Here is a 23,621-nt window from a genome sequence, read left to right as displayed (position 1 = left end):
GAAAAATGGCTCTCAATATCATTAGATTTTATAATACTCTAAAGAAAAATATGCTAAAAAGAAAAGATATGACGCTAATATTTCATTTCGTTTTGACATATTTGCTTAAGTAATATGCGAAAGATAATATTCAAATGAATGTATATATGCGTGCAATTGAGCAAACGTTTAAATTAATATAGTAACACCTACAAAAAAATACTGGGGACAGCGTATTGAGTATGGCACAGTACATCACCTAACTTTTATTATACATTTTTTTTGGTAAATGTGAAATGTTAATTCCAGAGATGATACTAACAAAATAAAAATTTCATGTTCATCTAAGGTTTACAGTTTGATTTACATTTGCGCACTCCACAAAATATGACTGACAGGGATATATTTATGAATACACGACTGGCTACGGATCACTTAGCGCGTTAGTTCTAGTTATGTCCTACATCCACAAGTTTGTGTTACAGCATCTAGTAACACTTCCGTATCATCTGGTATTTTTCTGAGGAAAGAAAAGACTGGGAGAGTTCGCTGATATACAAAACATTCTGAGAGACTTAATCTCTTCGTATAATCGTAACTTACTCACTAGGGGGCGTTCTATTCTTTAACCGGTTGAAGTGATATGAGCCTCTAACGTGTCCACTTGGCGCTTTCTTAAGACAGTTGTTAACTGTCCGTGGTACACCACGGACACGGAAGAAGCCGGCTACATACAAATGTAGTGTTTAAAATATATCCCAGATTCATGAGAATTGTGTAATTTCTCTTACATAAATGCACATCCTCGCAGGTTTTTGGAAGAAATGCTGTTTATATATCGTTTATTCTCCTGTTAGATTTCAACATTTAGTTTCTCAAAGATAAACAAATTTTTATTATAGCATTTCTAGATTGTTATCAGAAGCTGTAGACGTTGTTCGGATAAAGTCTTCAGTATCGTAAACAAAGGTATGTTTAGTTAGGTGTTTAGACAGTATAAAAACTACATTAAAATGTTAAATCGTATAATCCCTGTTATAGTTTTGTTTTGTTTTTGTAAGTTTTTCATTGGAGTTTTTACTTAAGTCTTCAGAGCAAAAGTTTTATGAGAAGATAGTATGACTATGAATATATAGAAAGAGAGATATTAACTTGGGCTATAAACAAAATTTATATTTTTAATCTAGCAACATATTTTTCTTTTACTGTTGTCATATCCACTTTTGACAAAGGTCAATAAATAGCATTTAAGTTTGGTGTATTTTGTACCTAAGAAATTAAAAGAGTTAAATCTCAGAATACACAGATACAAGTAGAGGTTTAATGAAGGTTGTGAAAATCTTCTGCTTTAGAATATACTTCAAGCTTAAGATATTGTGTTCGCAGCAATGAATTGCCAAGTACGAACGTAATATAGACAAGTTTTTCGTCTAGTACGTGGATACTGAAGGTTTATTCGAGAGATTATATATCAAACGATTTGTTTGTACTTCCCTGTATTCGATACTTTGAGTCATTCGCTCAAGTTTCGTGACTAGACTACAATATGTTTTGATTGAAATTTTGTAATTTTCCAATACAGTAACATTACTTACCCTGAACTGTAACAATGGTATATATATACACTAAGCCTAAACACTTTACCTTCATATAAAATTTATATCATCTGAATATTCATACAGTTATATCATAACTCATATTTCTTGTATTTAGTATGATTTATACAAAACGTATTTCCGAATGATTTAAAAACACCTTTTTAAAATTTACATATTAATTCATCGACAAAAACACTTTAAATAAATCGAGGAAATCACGAAGAAAACGTTCACATTAGATAGCTCATATTTTAAACTGAACAATGTTTCTAATTACAAAGACGTGTTTACGAGATAACTGTATTTCAATTAGTACTTATTTTTTCTTGAAGCTTAGGTTACCACGCACATTTCACATTTACTCACCACGATATCATTAAAAAAGACATATATCTTAACTAACATATTGTCTCCCAATGGCACAGCGGTATGTCTGCGAATTCATTACCAGTGATGGGCAGAGAACAAATAGTCCCTTTGCATAGCTTTGTGCTTTGTAACAAACAAATAACATTGACATTTACTTATAGTTTGCGTTTAAAAAACACAAACTTATTTCAGTAATCAAGTTTAGGCTAAATGAGAATAAGAAACTTGGTTACTTTGCTTCCCAAACTTGCTTTCAAGTCACATAAAAACGCTCTAACTAAAAAGGAGAATAGCAAACGGCTCGTAAAGAAGTAAACGTTTGATTTAGAATTTCAGCCTTCAATATTTATATGAATATTTTCTGCATTACTTAAGTGAGACACTTGTAAGACTTGAATTAATATATTATATGTGTGTATTACTTAATATTGAGTTTCAATTTAAGTGATTTTTTTCATTTTGTTTTTAATGCAAACTATAACAAACTACAAATCCAACTATATCAAACTGCGCATCAAACTATATCAAACAACGTATCAAATGGCTTTAAACCCTTCATCAGTTCTTGTTCACATCTTATAAGTTATAAGTGATAAACAAAATGCTTTCTATATTCAGAGTTCAACGTACCTTCTTATGAAACTATATTTAGGTGATAAAATGAAAAGTCACATGTGTCTCGCAATTGCAATTTAAGCGTTATTTCTCTGAGAGAGGTTTCGAGTAATCATTTTGGTAACTGTTCAGTATTTCGTTATTATTATAATTATCTGTATTTAGTACTGGTTTAATAATTTATCAAAGTATTAACACAATTTATTATGGCAGTTACGTCCTCTAATGTGTTATACACATTAGTAATTTATATGTATTGTATTTATTGAGTAGCAGTTTACATTAACGTTATTTTTCTCCATGTATTTGTTTATTACATAAATAGTTTCATAATTATTTGTACACTTCTACATCTAGTTCTTTTATGGGTTTATTTATTGACCAGTTTGTTCACGTATTCATTTATCTATTGAACAATTTTTTCATGTATTTATTTATCCGCTGACCTGTTTTATAATGTATATATTTAGATGTTGATTCATTTCTTTACTTCTTTACCTCTTGACAAATTTGTTTACGTATTTATTTATCTATTGATCATTTTATTTACGTAATTAGTTATTTATTGATCAATTTATTCACGTATTTATTTATCTTTTTATCAATTTATTCACGTATTTATTTATCTATTGCCCAGTTTCTTCACGTATTTTTTCTCTGTTGATATATATTTATTTATCCTATAATTTATATCTGCTTCTCTCCTTTTATCTTGTTCTTCATCTGTCTACTTTATTCACTGATAGTAGATTCTTGGTGAAATTCAGTTAGGTTGTTTCATCGTGCAAACTATAATAAGTTGTTATAAACAAAGAGTATGTGAATATACACATTGAAACATTATTAGATTATAAAAACATGAATTTCTTAAGATAAGCAAAGGACGGATGATCAATTACTCAAATGGGAACATCTTTCTTCGCTGAAAATATCTAGTCACTCTAATGAGATTAAGGGAGAGAAATAAAATGCTCTCTATGAAAAGAAAGATTTGCTTTAAGGATGTGCAAGCTGCTCAAACAAGATAGTGAAAGCTAACAAAAGAAGATGCGCTGTTAATCTTGTTAATCAAAGTCGGTCTTATGAACAATCTCTTTCGTAACTAAACACGATGAGAACAGTGTTTGAAAAACAAAACTAAAATGTGTGTATTTAATGTATATATATGTGACACACTATACTCTGTAACTAGAGGACTTTCAGAAGTTCTGTATAGTCACTGTTAGGCATGGCAGACTAGTCTTGTCTTAGAAGCACAAAGTTATCTCAACGTTTAACATCTATTAATGGAAACAAGTATATATATAATGTTTTAGTGTGTAGTAGGCCTACTGCTGCTTCAAATGACTGACATAACTCTATTAATATAAACACCAATGACGGGATTTATGTTGAAATGCGTTACGTATATATTACGTGTTTTCTTTTTTTTATATAACTAAAGGTTGCGCCACTGCATTTTATATCTAACATGTAAAAACATTAGTTCCGTATAACATTACATATATATATGTACACAAACATATGCTCCGAATGCCACAGAGGTATGTTTGCGAACTTCTACTACAAGAAACCGGGTTTCCATGCTCGTAGTGGGCAGAATACAGATAGCCCTTTGTGTAGCTCTGTACTTAATAATAAACAAACATATAAATACGTTGAAATACCTTTTTTCTTCCACGTTTGATTTATTTCCATCTGAAGCTTTAATTCGAATATCGGAATTCGTCTTCAGGCCCAGTCTACGGAGAAAGTGAACATTAATCGTTTAAGAAGTGTTGTACCAAATAACATCAATCACTCAACATTTACTTTGAACATTAGGGAACTAAATCTAACACGACCATGTATTTACATTAGACTAGATTAGCGTCATCTGTTGTAAAAACGAAGGTTAAAATACAAAATAAAATAATAAGAATAAGAATGACTATCCATATCATTACATTTGTGTCCATCTGTAACAGTTTCACTATTTACTACGATATTCTGGCAGCACGCCTTGATCTACCTCAATTATTTGACGCCCTTTCTGTTGGAGTTTCTGTAATGTCTTAGCGTATGACGCGGATGTATCAGTATTACGTTGTCTTGTAGATTTTTATTTCTTGTTCATGATGTTGCTTTCTCTGCATTTATACAACTTGTGTTTTCTGGACTTTTGTGAAGTCTACTGCGTTTAATTTTTTGTCTTAAATTAATGTATATAGCATTCGTTTGTATTTCTAGCCACACAAATATTTCAAAGTAATTGAATGAAAATTAGTTTACCAGTTGAAAGACCTAGAGCTGATTGCTTCAGTTGCATCTGGGAGCTTTGGATTAAAAAGTGAATGTTGTTTTAAGGTTTTAATAAGCGTATTTTTATATTCTAAACCTACAGCATTACAGACGTGAGCATTTCTGTGCGTACAACTTACTAAATTTTTATCTTATAATCAGTCCGTAAACAACTGTAATAGTAAAAGACTGCGAACTACCGAGCGCGAATGGTAAATTGTGTCTGTTTCAGTTGTAAAATGAACTTAACAATATAATTAAACATTAAAGACCGAAATAAGTATTTTAGTACATTATACACCTGTTGCGGTAAGGTATTGGAGTGCAGTTATTCCTAACAAACTTGCACAGACGACTCGGTACCCCAGATACAAATAACCAGGCCAAAAATGTTAATAATAATAATTCAAGGATATGCCATAGTTCACACAGAAAACATATGAAGTGATACCTTTAGGTCAACAGCTAATGTACAGTACAAGTATCAGTAGTGAAAAGTCAAACTTTACAAAGCAGTGAATTTCTCTCGCTGCGTTCGATATATCCTCTCTAAACCCTTCACCTTTTATCTCATAACATCTTAAATATATACTTATAAATGCTCGCGCACACACACACACGCATATTTGTAATAGCTTGAGATCCGATGTGTTATATTCAAATTCACAGATACAGACTGCCCTGTGTGCTATTTGTTTACCTGTAGTAACTGATAAAATACACATCAAACAATGATTGATTCAGCTGAGATACAGCTACTTTTCAGCTGTCCTGATGATGTGAAACAAGCAAGAAAATCTAATTAGAGTCAAGGAGGTGAAACTCTCCATTTAAAAATTCCTTTTTAAGATCACTCCCACGTTGACTGTCCAGGGAACGTGTTTGTTTATATTTTTTGATAGATTGTTTAGGCAGAGTATTCATGATGAAACTTTGTTTTTTCCAGTAGAGAAAAACTTGATTTTTATAGTAAATTATTTTGGGCAAAGATCCAATGGCACAATTAATTGAATATTTTGTCACTTTCTTCCGAAATTGACGTTATTTAAAGATCTATTTACGCCACATCATAGAAAAAAGTACAATTTTTTTAAATACCAGTCTTATTAAATACGCTATAGAATATCAAACTGATATGCCAAAAGGAATTGTAATTATGACACCCAGCTAAATATTGATCTTATCTATAACTAATCACTTATCAGACATAAAATGGATTAATGGATAGCGATGTATTTCTATCTGCGAAAGCATGTTAGCTGGCTATAATCCATAGTTATTTGATGATTATCCTTTCCATTTTAAGGCGTCCGCGCACAAAACGTGTTTAGAAAATGTGTATTAGTATTTAGATAATAAAATATTCTTACTTGCATGATGATGATATTTCCATCTTTCATTTCAATCATAAACAAAATATTCATGCTTCTATAATTAACACGTACGTCTACATGTTAAATCCACAATTGAGCTAAATTACAGCGCCGTCTTCGTCTGTGCACGTTTTTCCTTTTAATATTTTGAGATGTAATTTGTTCCTCGCTCACTCCCACTATGAAGAACGTATTAAGCAAAGAAAAAAGAATGTAAACAACATGTCCATCATACAGTATCTGTTATATCTTGTGCTTGTGCAACGACGGCTTTCGAACAATACCAGAGCTCATCAAGCCGGCTAGGGAGTAACAGACACAGTGTCATTTATTTACTTTAATTTCCTGAATGATTATATAAAATCAGTAGTTCTTTTATATGAAAACAACAACAATTTTTATTTGATTGGACGAAATGGAGCTCGAAAGATCGTCTTAAAGTTAAGAAAGACAATAGATAATTCACTAAAAAAATTCAGTCCATGTACAATCCAAATGTCTGATAACATTACTTTGGTCTATACTGAATAGCTCTGAAACACTGTGATAGTCAATATTTCTATCCGCTATCAACAGTTATTTTCAATTTAGTAATCATATTCGTGTGAAGTTGTGGTAATAGTTCGATAGGCCTTATTATTACAGCTTTACATGGAAAGAACACCTGAACTAAAAAAAAATCCCAAGAGCTAAATAATATATATTTAAATTTTAGATGAATTAATAAAAAACTGGAATTACATTAATATTTAATTTTTTATGGGTTTGTGTAATCTTTATATCTGGCTACCAAGTAATCATTCTTATTATTTTCCTCTGTCTTTCTTAGTTTATTCTTTTAATCTACCAAACTGTTATCCTTGTCAAGTAAGGTCTAGGGTTACAGGGTTTCTTATTTTAATTTAGCAAACTAGTTTTATAAAATGTTATTAGTTCATATACCTTATTTGTTTTCAAGAAGTTTCTATGAGGTTCGAAATAACAACGTTACCTAGATTATCTAATATGATATTAAAATGTCTGAAAGTAAAGCGGGTCTGTTAATAAAGTGAGACACAACTTACGAGAACTCAGTGAAGAGTAAACAATCAACTGAAAACTAGTAGCAAATCAAAAATCTTTTTAATAGCGTGTTAGTTTAAGCATCCGGAAATGTTTAGAAGTTAATTCAGAACTTCATCACAATGATGAAGTCAACGAAGTATGTCTAATGTCACCGAAAGTAGAGAAAAAATAGATGTGATTAAGAATGTGACAAATGGAACATGGTATCTACTTTAAATACCCAGTAGAGATTCAAATTTCATAAATTGTTTTTTAGACGTGAAAAGGTCTATAAGATAAACGTACATCGTTTTTAATATGTTAGTAACATTTTTCAACAATTCTCTGAGTTTTCTCAAATTAATCCATTGGAAACACTGATAGGTTTATTGATGCAGATGGTTGACAATGTATTCAGGCCTAGAAAGCTGTAAAGAAACCGACAGCATTTTAAAAGCCTTTCAATAATGAGGTGAAAGTTGTAGAAGAAAAAATGAAGAACGTGACTAGAAATTTTTTGAAGTACCAAAATAAAAGTCAAGAGCGAGGCAGAGAAATGAGATGTCAATAAATCAGAGCTTGACATTTGTACAAGTATCAGAAGAATGTTACAGGTAGTTTCAAGAAGGGTTGGAAGCAATAATGTTAATATCCACAAGGCTGTGTAATAACGAACGAGGATATTAAAATTAGCATCATTTTAGGTACCATGTGAATCTAGAAAACGTACCCGTTGTTACTGAAAGGGTCGTAAAGTGAACAAAGGGCATGTTTGATGATAAACTATGTTCTGTTTGATATTTGCAGGAGTTCAAAACGTCGCTAATTCTAATATTTCCACATCACAACAAGTCATTATTGTTGAGTTTGGTGCAGTCAGGAAAACAGAGAGAAGCTGTTTGAGAGTAAATACGTTGGCAAACGAGAAAAAGAAATTCCAAGAATGGCTCATAATAACTAAGCTACTTTGAGCCTATACAGTTAAAACAAACACGTTTTCAGAAAATATTTTAACAAACAAAGGACTTCTAAATGGCCAAACTTACCTATATAGCAACAGATTATATGATATATTTCCATTATCTCATATATAGGAAATCCAACAAATAATGATAAGAATATCATGTGAATTAAACCATGTTAAAGGCATTCACCACGTTAACAAATGAACAGTAAAGACAAAACTGTCCTTTCTGCTGCCTAATTGAAAGGAACAGTCTAATTTGCTATCGTAATAGTCGCTGAAAAAACATGTGACCGAACACTCAGAGGAGATGTATTTCTGTAATTCCATTTACTTGTGAACAGAACCATTGAAATGAACATTCATTATCAAGGCTAGGTTCAATGACGATGGTCAACACCACTGTTAAACATCAAAAACAATGTCATAAAATCATCAGCCTCAGGTTAGGGAACTACTCACGAGTGAAAACAAATTAGAAAGTGTTATATATTACATAAATTTCATTACATCTGCGCTATCCACTGTGAACGCAGCCAAATTCTAAAGCTCAGTGCCAGGAGTTATCAGGTTGGTTGGGATACGACAGATACAGTAGTGGCCTAGGAGCTATACATATATCATTAATTTCCACAAAAGGCAATTATTAGGGTGTAAATCAGATTGAAGAAGTGAACTCTAATTATTACCAATTATATTTAAGTTCTACAAATCAAACGTTTATACAAGAAATAATATCACTATACTATTCATTTTACTATATTTTAACATTGTTTATCTTTTTTTTTTCCTTATTTATTTATTTTACTTATTTATTCAATGGTTATTAATCTTATTTATTTATTCAGCCTTCCATTCATCTTCAGATGGCTACGTGATTCTATTATGAAGTTAAACCAGCTACTAACTTATGTCAACTATGATACCCTGCTGATGAAATATGCTCCAATACATCTTAAGTTTGATACTATTAGGTTTCATCTGAAGTTACCTTGTAGGCAATGATAAGCTTTTACAAAGTTAAAGAGACATCATTGACAGCAATGATTCTTATTCCATATTGGAGAAATTGTTTGTTCGTTTCTGAATTTCGCTCAAAGCGACACGAAGGCTATCTGCGTTAGACGTCCCTAATTTAACAGTGCGAGACTAGAGGTAAGGAAACTAGTCATCGCCACCCACCGCAAACTCTTGGAATACTTTTTACCAATAGGTCTGACCGCCCGACAGAAAAGGCGAACATGTTTCATGTGACAGTAATTCGAACCCGCGACCCTCAGATCACGAGCCGAGCGTCCTAGTCACGTGATCATGCCGGACTTGGGAAGAAATTAATCCGACACTAAAATTGATACCCAGCATGGCCAGGTGGTTAAGGCATTCGACTCGTAATCTGAGGGTCGCGGGTTCGAATCCTTGTTACTCCAAACATGCTCGCCCTTTCAGCCGTGGGGGTGTTATAATGTACGATCAATCTCACTATTCGTTAGTAAAAGAGTAGCTCAAGAGTTGGCGGTGGGTGATGATAACTAGCTGTTATCCCTCTAGTCTCACACTGCTAAATTAGGGACGGCTATTGCAGATAGACCTCGTGTAGCCTTTCGCGAAATTCCAAACAAACCAGAACTAAAATTGATTGATTGATTACTTAGAATTAAACATAAAACGACGCAATTGTCTATCTGTGCTCTATCCACTACGGGTGTCGAAATCCGGTTTCTAGCGGTGTGAATCCGTAGACATGCCGCTGTGCCACTGGGGGGGGGGAGGACTGATACATAGAAAATCATATCCCGTTGCAAAGAGAAAGAATGACATGATTCACTATATTTTCGAAGCAAATGTTCATTGTTGTTCGAATGGGGAACTCACGTTGAAGAAGAAATAACTTAATAAGTAAAGGTCGACTCTTCATGAGGCCCTCAATACTGGAACTGAGGAAATAAACAAACAAAATAAAAAGGTATTAGAGAAGCAGGACTTGAAATTTAGACTTTTGAAGTTAATGACAGATTTAATTATGATAATCTGATAAACGAATACCTTTGAATAACGAAATTTAGAGTCCTAATGATGTTAAATGTAATAATCATTTACGGAACTTCACAATTTAGAATCTAGGCAATAATGCATAACATTATGTAATATATTTGTAAAATAAGTGCTTTATTGTTTCAGATATACGTATGCAGGCTTACGACGATAAAAAATTAAAGTTTCAATACGCGTGGTAAACAGAGCAAAGATAGCTCATTGTGTTGATTTCTGCTTAATCAGGTATCAAAAACCATTAAATCAACCTAAAATAAATATTAGTTGTTTGAAATTAAACACAAGGCTACACAGAGGGCTATCTGTTCTCAGTCAGACACAGGTATCGAAACCGGGTTTTTAGTTCTGTTAGTCCGTAAACATACCGCAATGTCATTAGGAAGTTATTTTATTTTATATTTGTGTACCACATTATTAACCGATAGATGAGTTTATATTGCATCGTTCTTAAACACAAAATAATTAATAATATATAAGATATTTAGAATTTTTAAATTAGTAGTCGACTTTCTCAGATAATTATGAGAACAACACAATGTCTGAAAGCAAAATTAGATATAAGTCACAAGTTTGGTGCGGGCTGGTAATAAACTGATGAAGGTAGTGACTTGTTTGTGACGAGTGGATGAAGGTTTACATAAATATCGTTTGATGTTAAGCGCAAAGTTACACAACGATCTATCTATTTTTTGTTACCAATAACGAGTATCAAATCTAGATTTTTAACATTATAAATTCTCCCACAAGTAGCAGTTCATAGAAATCTAGAGTTAATCAAAATTTTGTTAAACTTTACATAATGCTGACACATCGACACTAGAATAGGCTTAGCATTTACGAAAAGACTAGGAATAAATGTATTGGAATAAATAGTTCATTTTTTTATAATCTGTATAAAGAAACATAAAACAGTTTATTGATAAGTATCTGAAACTGGCATTTTTTCCTGCTTTAGTAAACCGAATACTGATTCAGTTACTAAATACATAATGATGACGTAGTGTTTGTTTGACGTTAAAACACGCGATGCATTTACAGGTGCAACAAAAACAAATGACGAAAATGTCACGTTTGTATTCATTCTTGGTTTCATCGATAACTGTAAAAGTTTCATTCAACATCAATAGCAAAAGAGAGAATGTGAAAACAGAAGGCCCTCTACTGGAAAATGTTAATATATGTCATACGCTGTTCTTGTTGTTTCTAATTAAGTGCAAAGCCACACAAAGGGCTATGTGTGCTCTGCTCACCACTGGTATTAAAACTCAGTGTTTAGCGTTGTAAGTCCACAGACATACCGCTGTGCCCCTGGAGCATTTCATGCGCGTATATCGAATAAAAAATAAGTTGGCATTTAATTTCAAAGTCAAAAGCACAATGTTTACCTACAATATAAAGTTATATTATTTCTAGAAGACATACAAATTTTAATTCTGGATTTCAGTTCACTAAATTTAATATTTTGATCTTTACTTGTTTTGAATAATATCAGCTCCAGAAATGAAAATCTCTAATACTGAAAGAAATTACAAAAACAACAATGTCTAATAACAATACAATAATGAAATATCTATTTTTAAATTTCGTTTCTAAATATTGCAATAAGAATATATAAAATCAACTATAATCACACCACAATCATGTAACGTGCTTAAGTAGTAGCAGCAGTGTGCCATTTTTGTTTAACCTTTCAACTCTCGTTTAAACTTGTTTTCCTTGTACAATTACTTTATGCTCTGTTATTATAAATTACAATGTTGGATAAGTAATGGTACAAAGACTTTCACTTTTATTATAGAAACGAAGTCGTATGCTGCTATTACAAACGTTGGAAATATAACATGAAATGCAGACAGGAACCATTTGTAACTTGTTTAAACAAACTTTTATGTAAGTGATTCTTTGCGACACTGTCTTAGGTTAGGCAAATGAAGACGACACTAAGAAGAAACTGAGTTAAATTGGTTAGTGCGCATGACCTTGATGTTCTCATCATCCGGATTTTTGGGTGCCATAGAGATTTCGTCGAATGCTGTTTTCCAGTTATTAACATTGACTTTTACTACCTAAATCTATGCTTGAACTTTCGGTAGCTGGTCTGGAACCGTGGACACCACGAAAGATATTCAGTGTTTATTGAAAGCAGGAGGAATTTATCCTGTGTGCAAAATACAAAACAGAAGACTTACGCGCATGTGTGTCATGCTGTAAAGACATAAAATATGTTATGTTATGTCATTAACCTCAATAACTAATGCAGGTTCAAATAAGTTAAATGTGAACAGATGCTCCAAGAAATAGTTGTCGATGATGATTTTTTGTCTTAAAACTCAAGCAGTTGTTTTAGTTTATTTCTGAAAAAGTGTGCTTTAAAAATAATAATTAATCAACAAACTTGTTTTCTACATATTTTCCTACCTTTGTGTTGAAATATTTTGTTTCTTACTCTTCAGAAAAAAAAGCAACCAACAAGATCTGTAATACACAGGATTATTTCTACTTCACAAGTATTAATAATACTGTATCGACTTCTGTGCATCTTTATAAGCGTTAAAACGTTTAATTGGTTTTTATTTGTTTCTTTTGAATTTCGCGCAAAGCTACACAAGGTTATCTGCGCTAGCTGTCCCTAATTTAGCAGTGTAAGACTAGATGGCTACTCTTTTACTAACGAATAGTGGGATTGATCGTACCTTTATAACACCCCTACGGCTGAAAGAGCGAGAGTGTTAGGTGTGACGGGGATTCGAACCCGCTCCCATTAGACTGGAAGTCGAGCGCCCTAACCACCTGATCATGTTGGGTTATGTTTCATTGGTTTAATGTATACAGATCTACTACAAAATATAGGAAACGTTTATAGTTTTTTTTAAGTGAGGTACTTAGACAAAATACTTTATATTTGTTAGAGAAAAATTTTACAAAGAACAACAAAATTTAATAAAGGAAAGATAAAACTATAATGTTAAACTGAATTTATTGTCAACAACTTTCGTTTATTTCATACGGAAGTAGGTTTTACTTGTTTGTTTAACGTAAAGCCAGTGTGCATCATACAACGAAGCCACATCGGGCTATCTGCTGTAGCATTGTAAGTCTGCAAATGTACCACTGATCGTCCAGGAATGGATTAGGTTTCACGAACGAATATATTACTATGTATTTACGTTAATATGTATATAATTCTAAGTTGGTGTATGATCATTCAAATCACTATCTAACACTAACCTTAAATATCATGAAAGAACAAGAATGCCTTTTATAATTATTTAACGAAAATACATATTTTAAACACTGGTGATATTTTATAACTGTAATGCATTAATATTAAGCTGCTTAAAATATTGAAGTGTATCAAATTTTGACTACCTGAATTATTGAAGTGTAAGGTTAATTCATATTAACTAGCAACAAGTTTATATTGATGAAAAATAAAGTTAAAGGTTTTGGACGGTTTTCAGACGAATCTGACTTAATCGATAATCCTGCGTTTGTATTCGTTCTTAATGAACTATTCTGGCTTTAACATATGTGTATATATTAGTGAAAATAATTACATTTTAATAAAGGTAAATAAACAAAATTACAAGGAAGGGCTGTGTTAAAAACAACAAATCCAAACCGCTGGGAGGTTTTCAATTAGTGCAGCGTTTTTTGTTTAATTTATTTTTATTTCGGTTTGTTTTTTAAGTTATAACAAACTAATATATATATATACGTTTGTGTTTATTAACAAGTTATGTTTTTATTTAATACAAACTTATGAAAGTTATAATAATTAGTAAAGTTTCCAACGCGAGAAAAAAATTTAATGCTTAAAGACATCAATGAATAAAACCAAAATGCAATTTAATGGGGCAAAGTACTTCTAAAAGTGAAGAACGACAATTTTATTTTCATCGTAAAGTGAACAAACAAAAATTTATATCACGACCTCGATGTCTTAACCTCTGTTTACTGAAAGCTCTTATTTTTTGTAGGTTAAACAAGATAATAAAAAAAGTTGTTGCCTTAAAATGTCTTCTGTCAACCAGCAATTTTAGAAATATTTTCTAATATATATGAAGTTAAGTAAACAACAGTATTTGGATGACTTAATTTTCTAAATGCATCGTATTCAGAATCACGTGACAATTAGTGACGTTTTTTGAGGATTTCTCTATTTCCAGTGAGTTCTTGATAAATCACGTTACGAAACACCGCAATATAAACAGCAGAATGCATGTTGTGTTCATGTAATAAGTGATTCTGTCTGTGAAACGACGTGGACTAAGCCTGGAAATGTAAGAACGTGTGATGATACTGATGTCTTTCGAAAAACGTGTCTTTCTTCAGGATAAAGAAATGGGAAAAGTTTCCAAATGATGAATAACATTATCAAAAACGTGAGCATTCTTTGAATGAAACCGGTGATTTATCTATTCAAAAACAGAGTAATTGTACCTCAGTGAAACTTTTTAATTATCAGAAAACAAGACACATGGAAAATTTACTTATCTAAGTAAAAATTCTATGAATGAGACTGATAAAAAATCAATAATATATATCCTTCAGTTACACAGCGGTATGTCTGCGGACTTAGTGTTACAAACCGGGTTTCAATACCTGTGGTGGGCATAGCACAGATAGTTTCTTGTGTAGCTTTGTGCTTAACGTAAAACAAACAAACTTTTGAATATTGTATATATAAGGAGCAAAATGTTCAATCTTCGTTTCCCAAATTTTTTACGAAAGCACAGATTTTCATGAAACAGAAGTTATCCATAAGACACTAAAATTGCAATCTAGCTTTCATGTGTAGTTAGTGTTAACTGAGATTATCAGAAGAACTTAGTTGTGTGTTAAGAAGTTGATAAATGCTATGACCGAGTCATGATGTTAACAAAAAAGTATCCTAAGGGCATAAAACAATATAATTGATGTAAAGTACGTAGTAGACGGACTGTTGTAGAGGGTTAATCAGTTATGAGTGTTTTGTTAGTATAGTGAATCTGAGCTGGATGATTTAATATTTGTTTTGTTTTTTTGTCTAACATGCACTAAAGATAATTCGTTTAACTAACATAATATATCCGCACTTCGCTGCGGAATTTAAAGGCCCTTCGTGTTTTACAGAGCCTCTAATGCACACTTCAAGCTCCTCCGTTATCCATAATTACTTCTATAGTGACCCCATTAAGAGTCCATACCCGAAAACAAACTTTTAAAACACCCGATCGTAGTACCTAAGCACTTGTTCCAAATTTGGTTCTGGTGGCCTATGAATTAAGGTATGAACACAATATGAAAACATATGTTTTCCCTTTTGATCCAGAGACGAAACCAGAAACTGAAAATCTGATACAAGAATCGTATTCAGTGGCCTATAAAATCTATTCCTGAACAATCATCATCCAGCCTGATTTAACCCTTTGATATTCTTGGGTAGGAGCGTACGAGTTCGCCTAGGATACCCATGCCCAAACAAAACATCCTTTAGGACATCCCTCCATGATACTTAGCATTTGTACCAAGTGTGGAGCCGATAGATTGTAGAGTGGAAGTGAGAGTATAGATTCAAACATGGCGCCATCTGAATTGTTGAAAGTACAAAGTGTTTTCAAACCATATTCATGGCAAGAACTTTCGGCCCACCAACCAAAACTTGACACGTTTATAAATAGACATTTTCCGCTTCAGTTGAGAAGACAACCATTTCATTTTATTTAATACGAAACTGTCCAGATTACTGAAGACTTGTTTTAAAAAAGTTTGAGTATTGTGTGCGCTCTATCTTTCAGCTTTTCGCCTCAACAGTAGTTCTGTAAACCTACATATATATTAGTACAGAATTGACAGATACACTGAATGATGGATATCTCAATTCCTGGTTTAGCCTTAAACCAACACATTTTTTGTTTGTTTGTTTTGGAATTTCGCGCAAAGCTACAAGAGGGCTATCTGCGCTATCCGTCCATAATTTAGCAGTGTAAGAATAGAGGGAAGGCAGCTAATCATTACCACCCATCGCCAAGTCTTGGGCTACTCATTTACCAACGAATAGTGAGATTGACCGTCATATGATAACGCCCCCACGGCTGAAAGGGCGAGCATGTTTAGTGCGACTGGAATTCGAACCCACGACCATCAGATTACGAGCCTTAACCCACCTGGTCATATCGGGCCATCAACACATTTATCCGTATTTTTAAGATTTGTGTTTTTTGCAAAACTTAGGTCTTGTTGGCCAAACACCATCTTTCATTTTCTTTCTGGATTTATTAACCCTACTTTTAAAGTGTGTTTGAGTTAATTAGTCTTCTTATATGACCCTTGTACTTTTGCAGTTAAGTACAATTTATAAGTTATTATTGTTATTAATACACTTTCCTCTTTTGAGCCTTCTTGTTTCATTATTATTGACAAAACAAATGTCTTACTATTGAGCTACACCGAGAGACACCTCGTGATATTCTGATATATAAAGGGTTAAATGCTGGTTCAGTATTTTGATACGAGGAGAATCATAGACTGTTAAAGATATACCATAAACAATGCCAAAGGCACAGGTTAGGTTAACGGATTAAGGTTATGTATTTAATATCTATAGATATTCCATAACACGATTTAACGGCGTTTTTGTAAACTTGCCACCTTTCTCACAGTTGTTCGTGACCTATACGATTTAGATAACGCTTCAAAGAAGGTTTATCATAAACAATCATGAGCAACAATTGTTATTTGTTGATAAAATAGATGGATTTACATTTTACGAAATAAACATTTTTTGTAATTGCTTATTAAGAACTTATTACATTCAACAACTGCTATTCTTTTATTTTCAAAACCGTATTTTGAAGGTTATTTTAGCAGTCTGGTTATAATTTCTGTCTAGGTTATACGATGTCTTGTTTCCGTTACATCAACCATGCTCGCCCATTTAGCCGTGGGGGCGTTATAAAATTACTGTCAATCCAAATGTTTGTTGGTTACAGGGTAGCCCAACAGTTGGCGATGAGTGGTGATGACAGCTGCCTTCCCTCTACTCTTACATTTCTAAATTAGAGACGGATAGCGTAGATGACCCTCGTGTAGCTTTGAGTGAAATTCATAAACAACAAATAATGTCCTGTCAAAAATAGCTTGAGAAACTAGTTGTGAAGGGAAGTTAATATAGTTACTTTTCCTAGTCCGGTATTGTAAAGCTCTTGGGTTGAGAATCTGCTAGTATGTTAAGAGATATACTTGAAGTGAAGAGACTTTTCTTATCTTCGAATGTTATAAAGACGTCCTAAGAACTTATCTCTACAGGAGAAGTGGAGTATTCTAGTAGTCTGATAGTGCTTCTTTATTTAATCAGACGTGAGCTTGTTTTATAACTAAAACATTATCTTTTTAAAGAATGTATTGGTCTTCTGACCAAAACGTTTTTCTAAGGCTCCTGGGATGTGTTCATCTAGGATCTCGCGATGTTCACGTTCACTTTAAAGATAACTCCCACGCCCAGTACTTAGCATAAAATCTACACAACGTTTTCGTCACAGCTCTTCGTTTTTGAGGGACACAATCAGAGAGCGACACTTCAACGGTCATAGCAGATCCGTATTCAGTTATCTGTTTGAAGCTGAATAAACCAGCTAACTCCATTCCTCGAAATACAGAATGCTATCAAGTACCCGGAGCTGACGGGTTCGATACTAAACAAAGTGAAACTAAACACTCACGATGATATTATATATATATGTATTTATTACACGACCATGTTTGTTTAGTAACATACAACTAGACTGCTCATATGTATACGTGTGTGTCTGTGTGCTTATTATCTGTTTATACCTTTACGTATTTAAGTCTCTGAATGCCAGTCATGATTCTTGAATATACTGTACAACAGTTGTTGCTTCTATAACTTCTCTAACTAATTCGTGAGTTATTAGTATAAATGCAATTCAAGACATTTGGCAACAAAGCAATGTACGCATGAAACACTTAGTGAAACTGCACTGCTACCTCTTACTTTAAACTGTCGATATGCAAATACATCTTTGAACAATACACATATTATAAATTAGAGTCCTGGATTGTAAGTTAATCTATATGCCTTTCATATGATTGAGTTATTTGACAAACGTTTTTACCCGAACTGATGCAACGTTAACAGAAAAAAATGTAGGATGAAGACACGTATGTTTTTTTTTTCGGAGAAGCTAAACCAGGCCATTGCCGCAGTACAGAAATAACTCTTAGATTCTGCATTTGTACTGAGTTTTCAGAATACTAGGGCCAGCATGGTCAGGTGGTTAAGGCACCCGGCTTATAAGACGAAGGTCGCGGGTTCGAATCCCCAACACCCCAAAAATGCTTATATTTTCTGCCGTGGGGGCGTTATTATGTGACGGTCGTTATTCTTTCGTATAAGAGTAGCCCAAGAGTTGGCGGTGGGTGGTGATAACTAGCTGCCTTACACTGCTAAATTAGAGACGGCTAGCCCAGATAGCCCTTGTGTAGCTTCGCGCGAAAGTCAAAACAAACCGACCAAAAATTCTTGCTTCACTTTAAATGTGATATGTTTTTTTGTGACATTATTCACCTTTTAGCTGTAGAACAAGCTGTTGTTGCTTGCTGCTGAACAATTTGAATTTGGATCCATCTTTGAAGAGCACACGTCTCAAGCTTTGTTCATTCCACTATTTGTGATCCAAACCCCATTTAACCTTTTAATTTAGTACCTTGTATCAGCGGAGGTATTCGCCCATTGAGACTATTTAGTGTATCTTTCACTATTCTATAGATATCATTCACTTTTATAATTATATCAAGGTCGTTGACAAAATCTGCATTTCACTCTCATCTCTTTCACAAAACATCATATATTGTTATACTTAATGTCATTTTTGACGAGCTTTAATTTTTACCTAGACCACTTCTGTTATTAACAGTTCTAGTTTCACGACCACTTCTGTTACTAACAGTTCTAGTTTCTCGATCACTTTTGTTGATAACAGTTCCAGTTTCACGTACCCTCTGTTGACTCTTACATAATTTTTTTTTACTGTATCATTTCTACTACAATTTTCAGAAGGAGTAAAACTATATATCCCAAACTTTGATTCATACTCGGTTTTCATGCGGTATTTCAGTCCCGGGATCCATGTCTGGAATCACAACTAGTATTAGGTATCGTATCACTTTGTACTTCCATAGGTTTCATATTGATTTAACAGTTTCTGATGAACTGGCTGGCAATCAATCTCAGTGTAATCTATCAACACGTGACTGTATCGTAGTGAAGCTAATTTTTACCCGATAAAATGGTGACATTCTTCTAAAGTCTTAAGGTGTGGGCTCGATATATCTCTGTTGTCATTTTAGCAGAAAATATGTACAACTAAAACAATGCGATTGTGATGGCACTTTGGCGCTTGTTTTACTAGCGTCATTTTAATGAAACCATAGATGTTCAACAAGGAATCTCGTCTACAGCTTTGTAAATTACGACAGATAATTCCTGCGTTGTACTCAGTTTCAATTTGTTTTATAAATTTCATACCAAATTCTTCAATATTTTAGTATAATTTCTCTGCCTTGAATGTTTTCCAACTTATAATTTGAAACTTATAAAACATTTCTAGCCATGAAATGCATAAATTCAGACTTTATTTATTTATTCGTAATTAAATTATCTTTAGCACCGACTTCTACTGCCATCTTACAATAGAACGGTAATTATAGAAATATTTTGTGTGATAATATATCTTCATAACGAGTTTTCTGATGTACACCTGCCTCGTTAGTTTGATAGTCAGTCAGTGTGTTAGTAAATATAAAATCTGTCTTTCCATGTGCGTTATTTGGTGAGAAAAGTGTTTTCAAAAAACAGGTTTTTGCTACACCCTGGCTTGGGAAGAACAACAGCTCTGACGTAATTCCTTCTCTAATTTTCCAAGAATGCTTGGGAGAGAAACACGTTTGACCATTCGAAGCTGGTTTTCATAAAGTTGCTTTACTATAGAGAGCATATTTGTCGTATTAATTAAGCAAAGTAATTTGTTCAATCAGATTATTTGGAAAAGTATGCTCTCCGAAACTATTTCTGAAATGCTTGATGTTTTAAACATACCTTTCTTTTGGACAACTGGTGAACATTTTCTGAACTTACTTTTCTTAGCTTGTATACTAAATGTGAAAAAGAGCATCATATACATAAGCTTTACATAACACAGCAATTTTTTTCTGTTGTATTTTCCTTGCATCAAATACATTTTCCATCTCATCTGTAAAACGCAGTTCTTCTGCCAAGCAGGGTCAAATGATTAGACGTTCAATTCATACTCTGTGGGTCGCGGGATCGAAACCCGCTGCCGAACACGTCCCATGCTCACCTTTTCAGACTAGACGTGATGATATGATAGTCAGACGCGCTGTCTGTTGGTAAAAAGTAGTCAAGAGTTAGCGGTGGGTGGTGCGGACTATCTGTTTTTCATCTAGCTTATCGCTTCAAAACTAGCAATAACAATACAAGTAGCCTTTGCGCAAAAATTCAACAAAACAAATTGGTCTCGTTATATAGTTTTCAGTTCAGTGCAATAACAATAACAAAATGGCGTAAAGAACCCATCACTCTAAAGTTTGCTTATGACAAAAGCTTTACTTAATGATTTAAAAACAGTTCACTTCTCACAATTTTGCTTGTAAAGTAATTTAATATTTTCTTCCCTGAATACTTTTGATTTTTAGTTTGTATTATTATTGACAGTTTATTAGTCTGTGTTTAGCTACAATTAATTTTCTCAGTTTAGAAATAAGAATAAAAATTTACTTTCCAGTACGTGTTTTGTTTCTCTAACTCTAATTACATTTTGTATGCATTTTTTGTCTAGTTTTGAAGTACTACATTATAAAGCTTGAAGGATGAACCTAAAAATAGCCAGCTACCAAGTCAACTAGTATAACACAGAAATGTAGACAAATCTATCGTTCGATTTGTCATTTGTCAATGAATTTTACGGGTGTTTTCAACTCTCATCACCAAACTTGGAAAAAGGGTAAATTGAAAGACCGAGACTAGGCTTCTTGCAGTAATGACATGTATATTAGTAGGTATGATGTTTTGACTCGCCACATTAAACCTATATTTATGTATGACTTGAAGAGTATGTAGCAATGAAGCTACGAATGTATTCTTCAGAATTATTCAGCAAAATACAACTAAGAATACGATATCTGTGATACTTCTAAAACATACTATTTTATATAACTTACTAAATCAAACAAAACGTTTTAAGGTTATCTGTAAAGGATCATCCCATCGTCTCTTAGTTTTAGTTTCTAACGTTCTAAATCATCTCAACCCTGCTTATATCACTACATATACAAACATCTCTGTCAATAAACGTCCCCACAAATGTATAAATTTAACTGTCTCCAATATAATACTTTAATCACGACTTTGGCAGCTCAGCTCATGCGTGTGAAAAGGATATGAAATTTCGCTGAAACTGTGAAATCTAGCAGTTCATTTCATTATGAGATTGTACACTTATACCTGTATATGTTTATATAAATCTTTTTCGCAAAACTTTTCTTGAAAATAACTTCTACATTTTTTAGCTGCGGAGTTATTATATGACTTATTTATTTGCTTGCTGCATATATCTCTTATATGTATGAAAGCTATATTTTAATTCTTCCTTCTTCTACGTGAACGAAAATATTTTCTGTGGGTTTAATCAGACTATTTATTACAGGTTAAAAATTATACCAACCTACAAAAATTACGTGGAGAAAATATGATAAAGTTTCCATTCTTGAGGTTCAGTGACTCTAAATCTTCAATGTTTTCTAAACTTGACTTTTAAAAACTTTATGAATACATGTGTTTACATTAACGACAAAACTGATAGAAATAACACTACCTCTGATCCTAGAAAGTTGTTAACAAAGTGTGGCTTTTGTGTTAGCAAAACTGTTTTCTGAATCTTTCGATGAACAAAATTTATTGAGTAACAAAGTATAAAATGTCAAGGCAACACTTATGCTTTCCAAGCTGTAGATAAACCCAAATAGTTCTTGATAAAACGAAATACGTTTTCACTGTAATATTTATGAAGCTTCATATTCAGCCAATTTCAGTGACTTCAGAATTTTTTCTTGACATTTTGTGCAAAATATCGTTGCAGGGTTTTCAATATACGGTAAAGCAATCACAATATACTGTATACGAAATGAATCTTGTGTTAGACAGAAATAACTTCCTCAGTCTTATAGGACAGGAAATTATAAGTCATCCATAAGAAGATAGACGATGTTTGTGGACATGTGGGGTGTACGAAACTCATGTTTATAGATGAAAGGAAACTTCAAGATATATCACGATATGGGAATAACAAAATATGGAAACTCCCCTTACCTGAACAACACTCTCATTATGTTATTGTTAATCTACCCTAATGTTTTATGCTTAGAATTAATCGTCTTGGAATTGATTGTTTGTTTTGAACTTTGCACAAAGCTACACGAGAACTATCAGCACTAGCCGTCCCTGATTTAGCAGTGTAAGACAAGAGGGAAGGCAGCTAGTCATCATCACACACCGCCAACTCTTGGGCTACTATTTTACTAACGAATAGTGGGATTGACCGTCACATTATAACACTCCCATGGCTGAAAAGGCAAGCATGTTTGGTGCGATGGGGATTCGAACCCGAGACCCTCGGATTACGAGTCGAGCGCCCTAACCGTCTGACCATGCCGGGCCTCTTGGGGTTGAAAGTACTTCATACGCAGTGAACTGGAGAACGACCACAACAATAACGTATATATTTTCAAATACATTTGAGCTAAATGTTACTTAATGTAATAACTTGTGTGTGTGTTTAGCATTGTAAATTCAAAGACTTAACGCTGTAACAGTGGGGACTCTCATGAACGTTCTCTAAGTAGTTCGAAATCCATTTTTGGTGTTAATTAATTCCACAAAATTTCAGCTTTAGAACATTTACTTGTTAGTGTCTCGTATACGTGATTTATTTGGAAGAAAAGACATTTTTGTTCGATTTGCCAATATCACAAGAACTTAAGCGAAAGAATCATTCTAATATTATGAAACTCATTATATTTGTTAAAGAAGAATTTTCAACACGATGAAAACTAGTGTAAGCATTTATTTGGTGACAAAAATCTCCTTAAACAAAACTGTTGCCAGTTGAATAAAAAATATAGGCCGAAAGTCGTGCGGTAACTTACAGGATCTCCGAAAATTATAATTTGCAATTCACAATATCAGTATATCTTGCATTACTAAGACCAAGATGAGATGTGATATATCACGTGTTACGTATTATAAGTTATCCGAGACGAGTATATATT

At 33.1% G+C, this 23,621-nt stretch overlaps 1 protein-coding gene and 1 long non-coding RNA gene across 3 annotated transcripts in view; one reads left to right on the top strand and one right to left on the bottom strand.

The window, feature by feature from the left end:
- The first annotated feature begins 649 nt into the window (after window positions 1–649).
- LOC143232373 (uncharacterized) overlaps window positions 650–23,621 on the top strand; it is a 50,663-nt gene continuing 27,691 nt past the window's right edge. Inside the window, exons 1-2 of one of the 2 annotated variants that reach the window (XM_076467716.1) lie at window positions 650–948; window positions 21,134–21,353. In XM_076467716.1, coding sequence (XP_076323831.1) covers window positions 21,335–21,353 — 19 coding nt within the window. In that variant the 5' untranslated portion in view covers window positions 650–948; window positions 21,134–21,334. The remainder of the gene's footprint in view (window positions 949–21,133; window positions 21,354–23,621) is intronic. The other variant, XM_076467717.1, reaches the window with a different exon arrangement.
- Window positions 2,461–4,617, bottom strand: LOC143232374 (uncharacterized). Its single transcript, XR_013017508.1, has 3 exons — window positions 4,508–4,617; window positions 4,229–4,303; window positions 2,461–3,350 (listed from the first exon to the last, which is right to left on the bottom strand). It is a non-coding gene; the product is annotated as an uncharacterized LOC143232374 (long non-coding RNA).

The sequence above is a fragment of the Tachypleus tridentatus genome, chromosome 11 (assembly GCF_004210375.1).
Source record: "Tachypleus tridentatus isolate NWPU-2018 chromosome 11, ASM421037v1, whole genome shotgun sequence".
In the NCBI taxonomy this organism is placed as follows: Eukaryota; Metazoa; Arthropoda; class Merostomata; order Xiphosura; family Limulidae; genus Tachypleus; species Tachypleus tridentatus.
The sequence above is the reverse complement of the archived record's forward strand: the minus strand, read 5'-3'. Positions and strand labels throughout refer to the sequence as shown.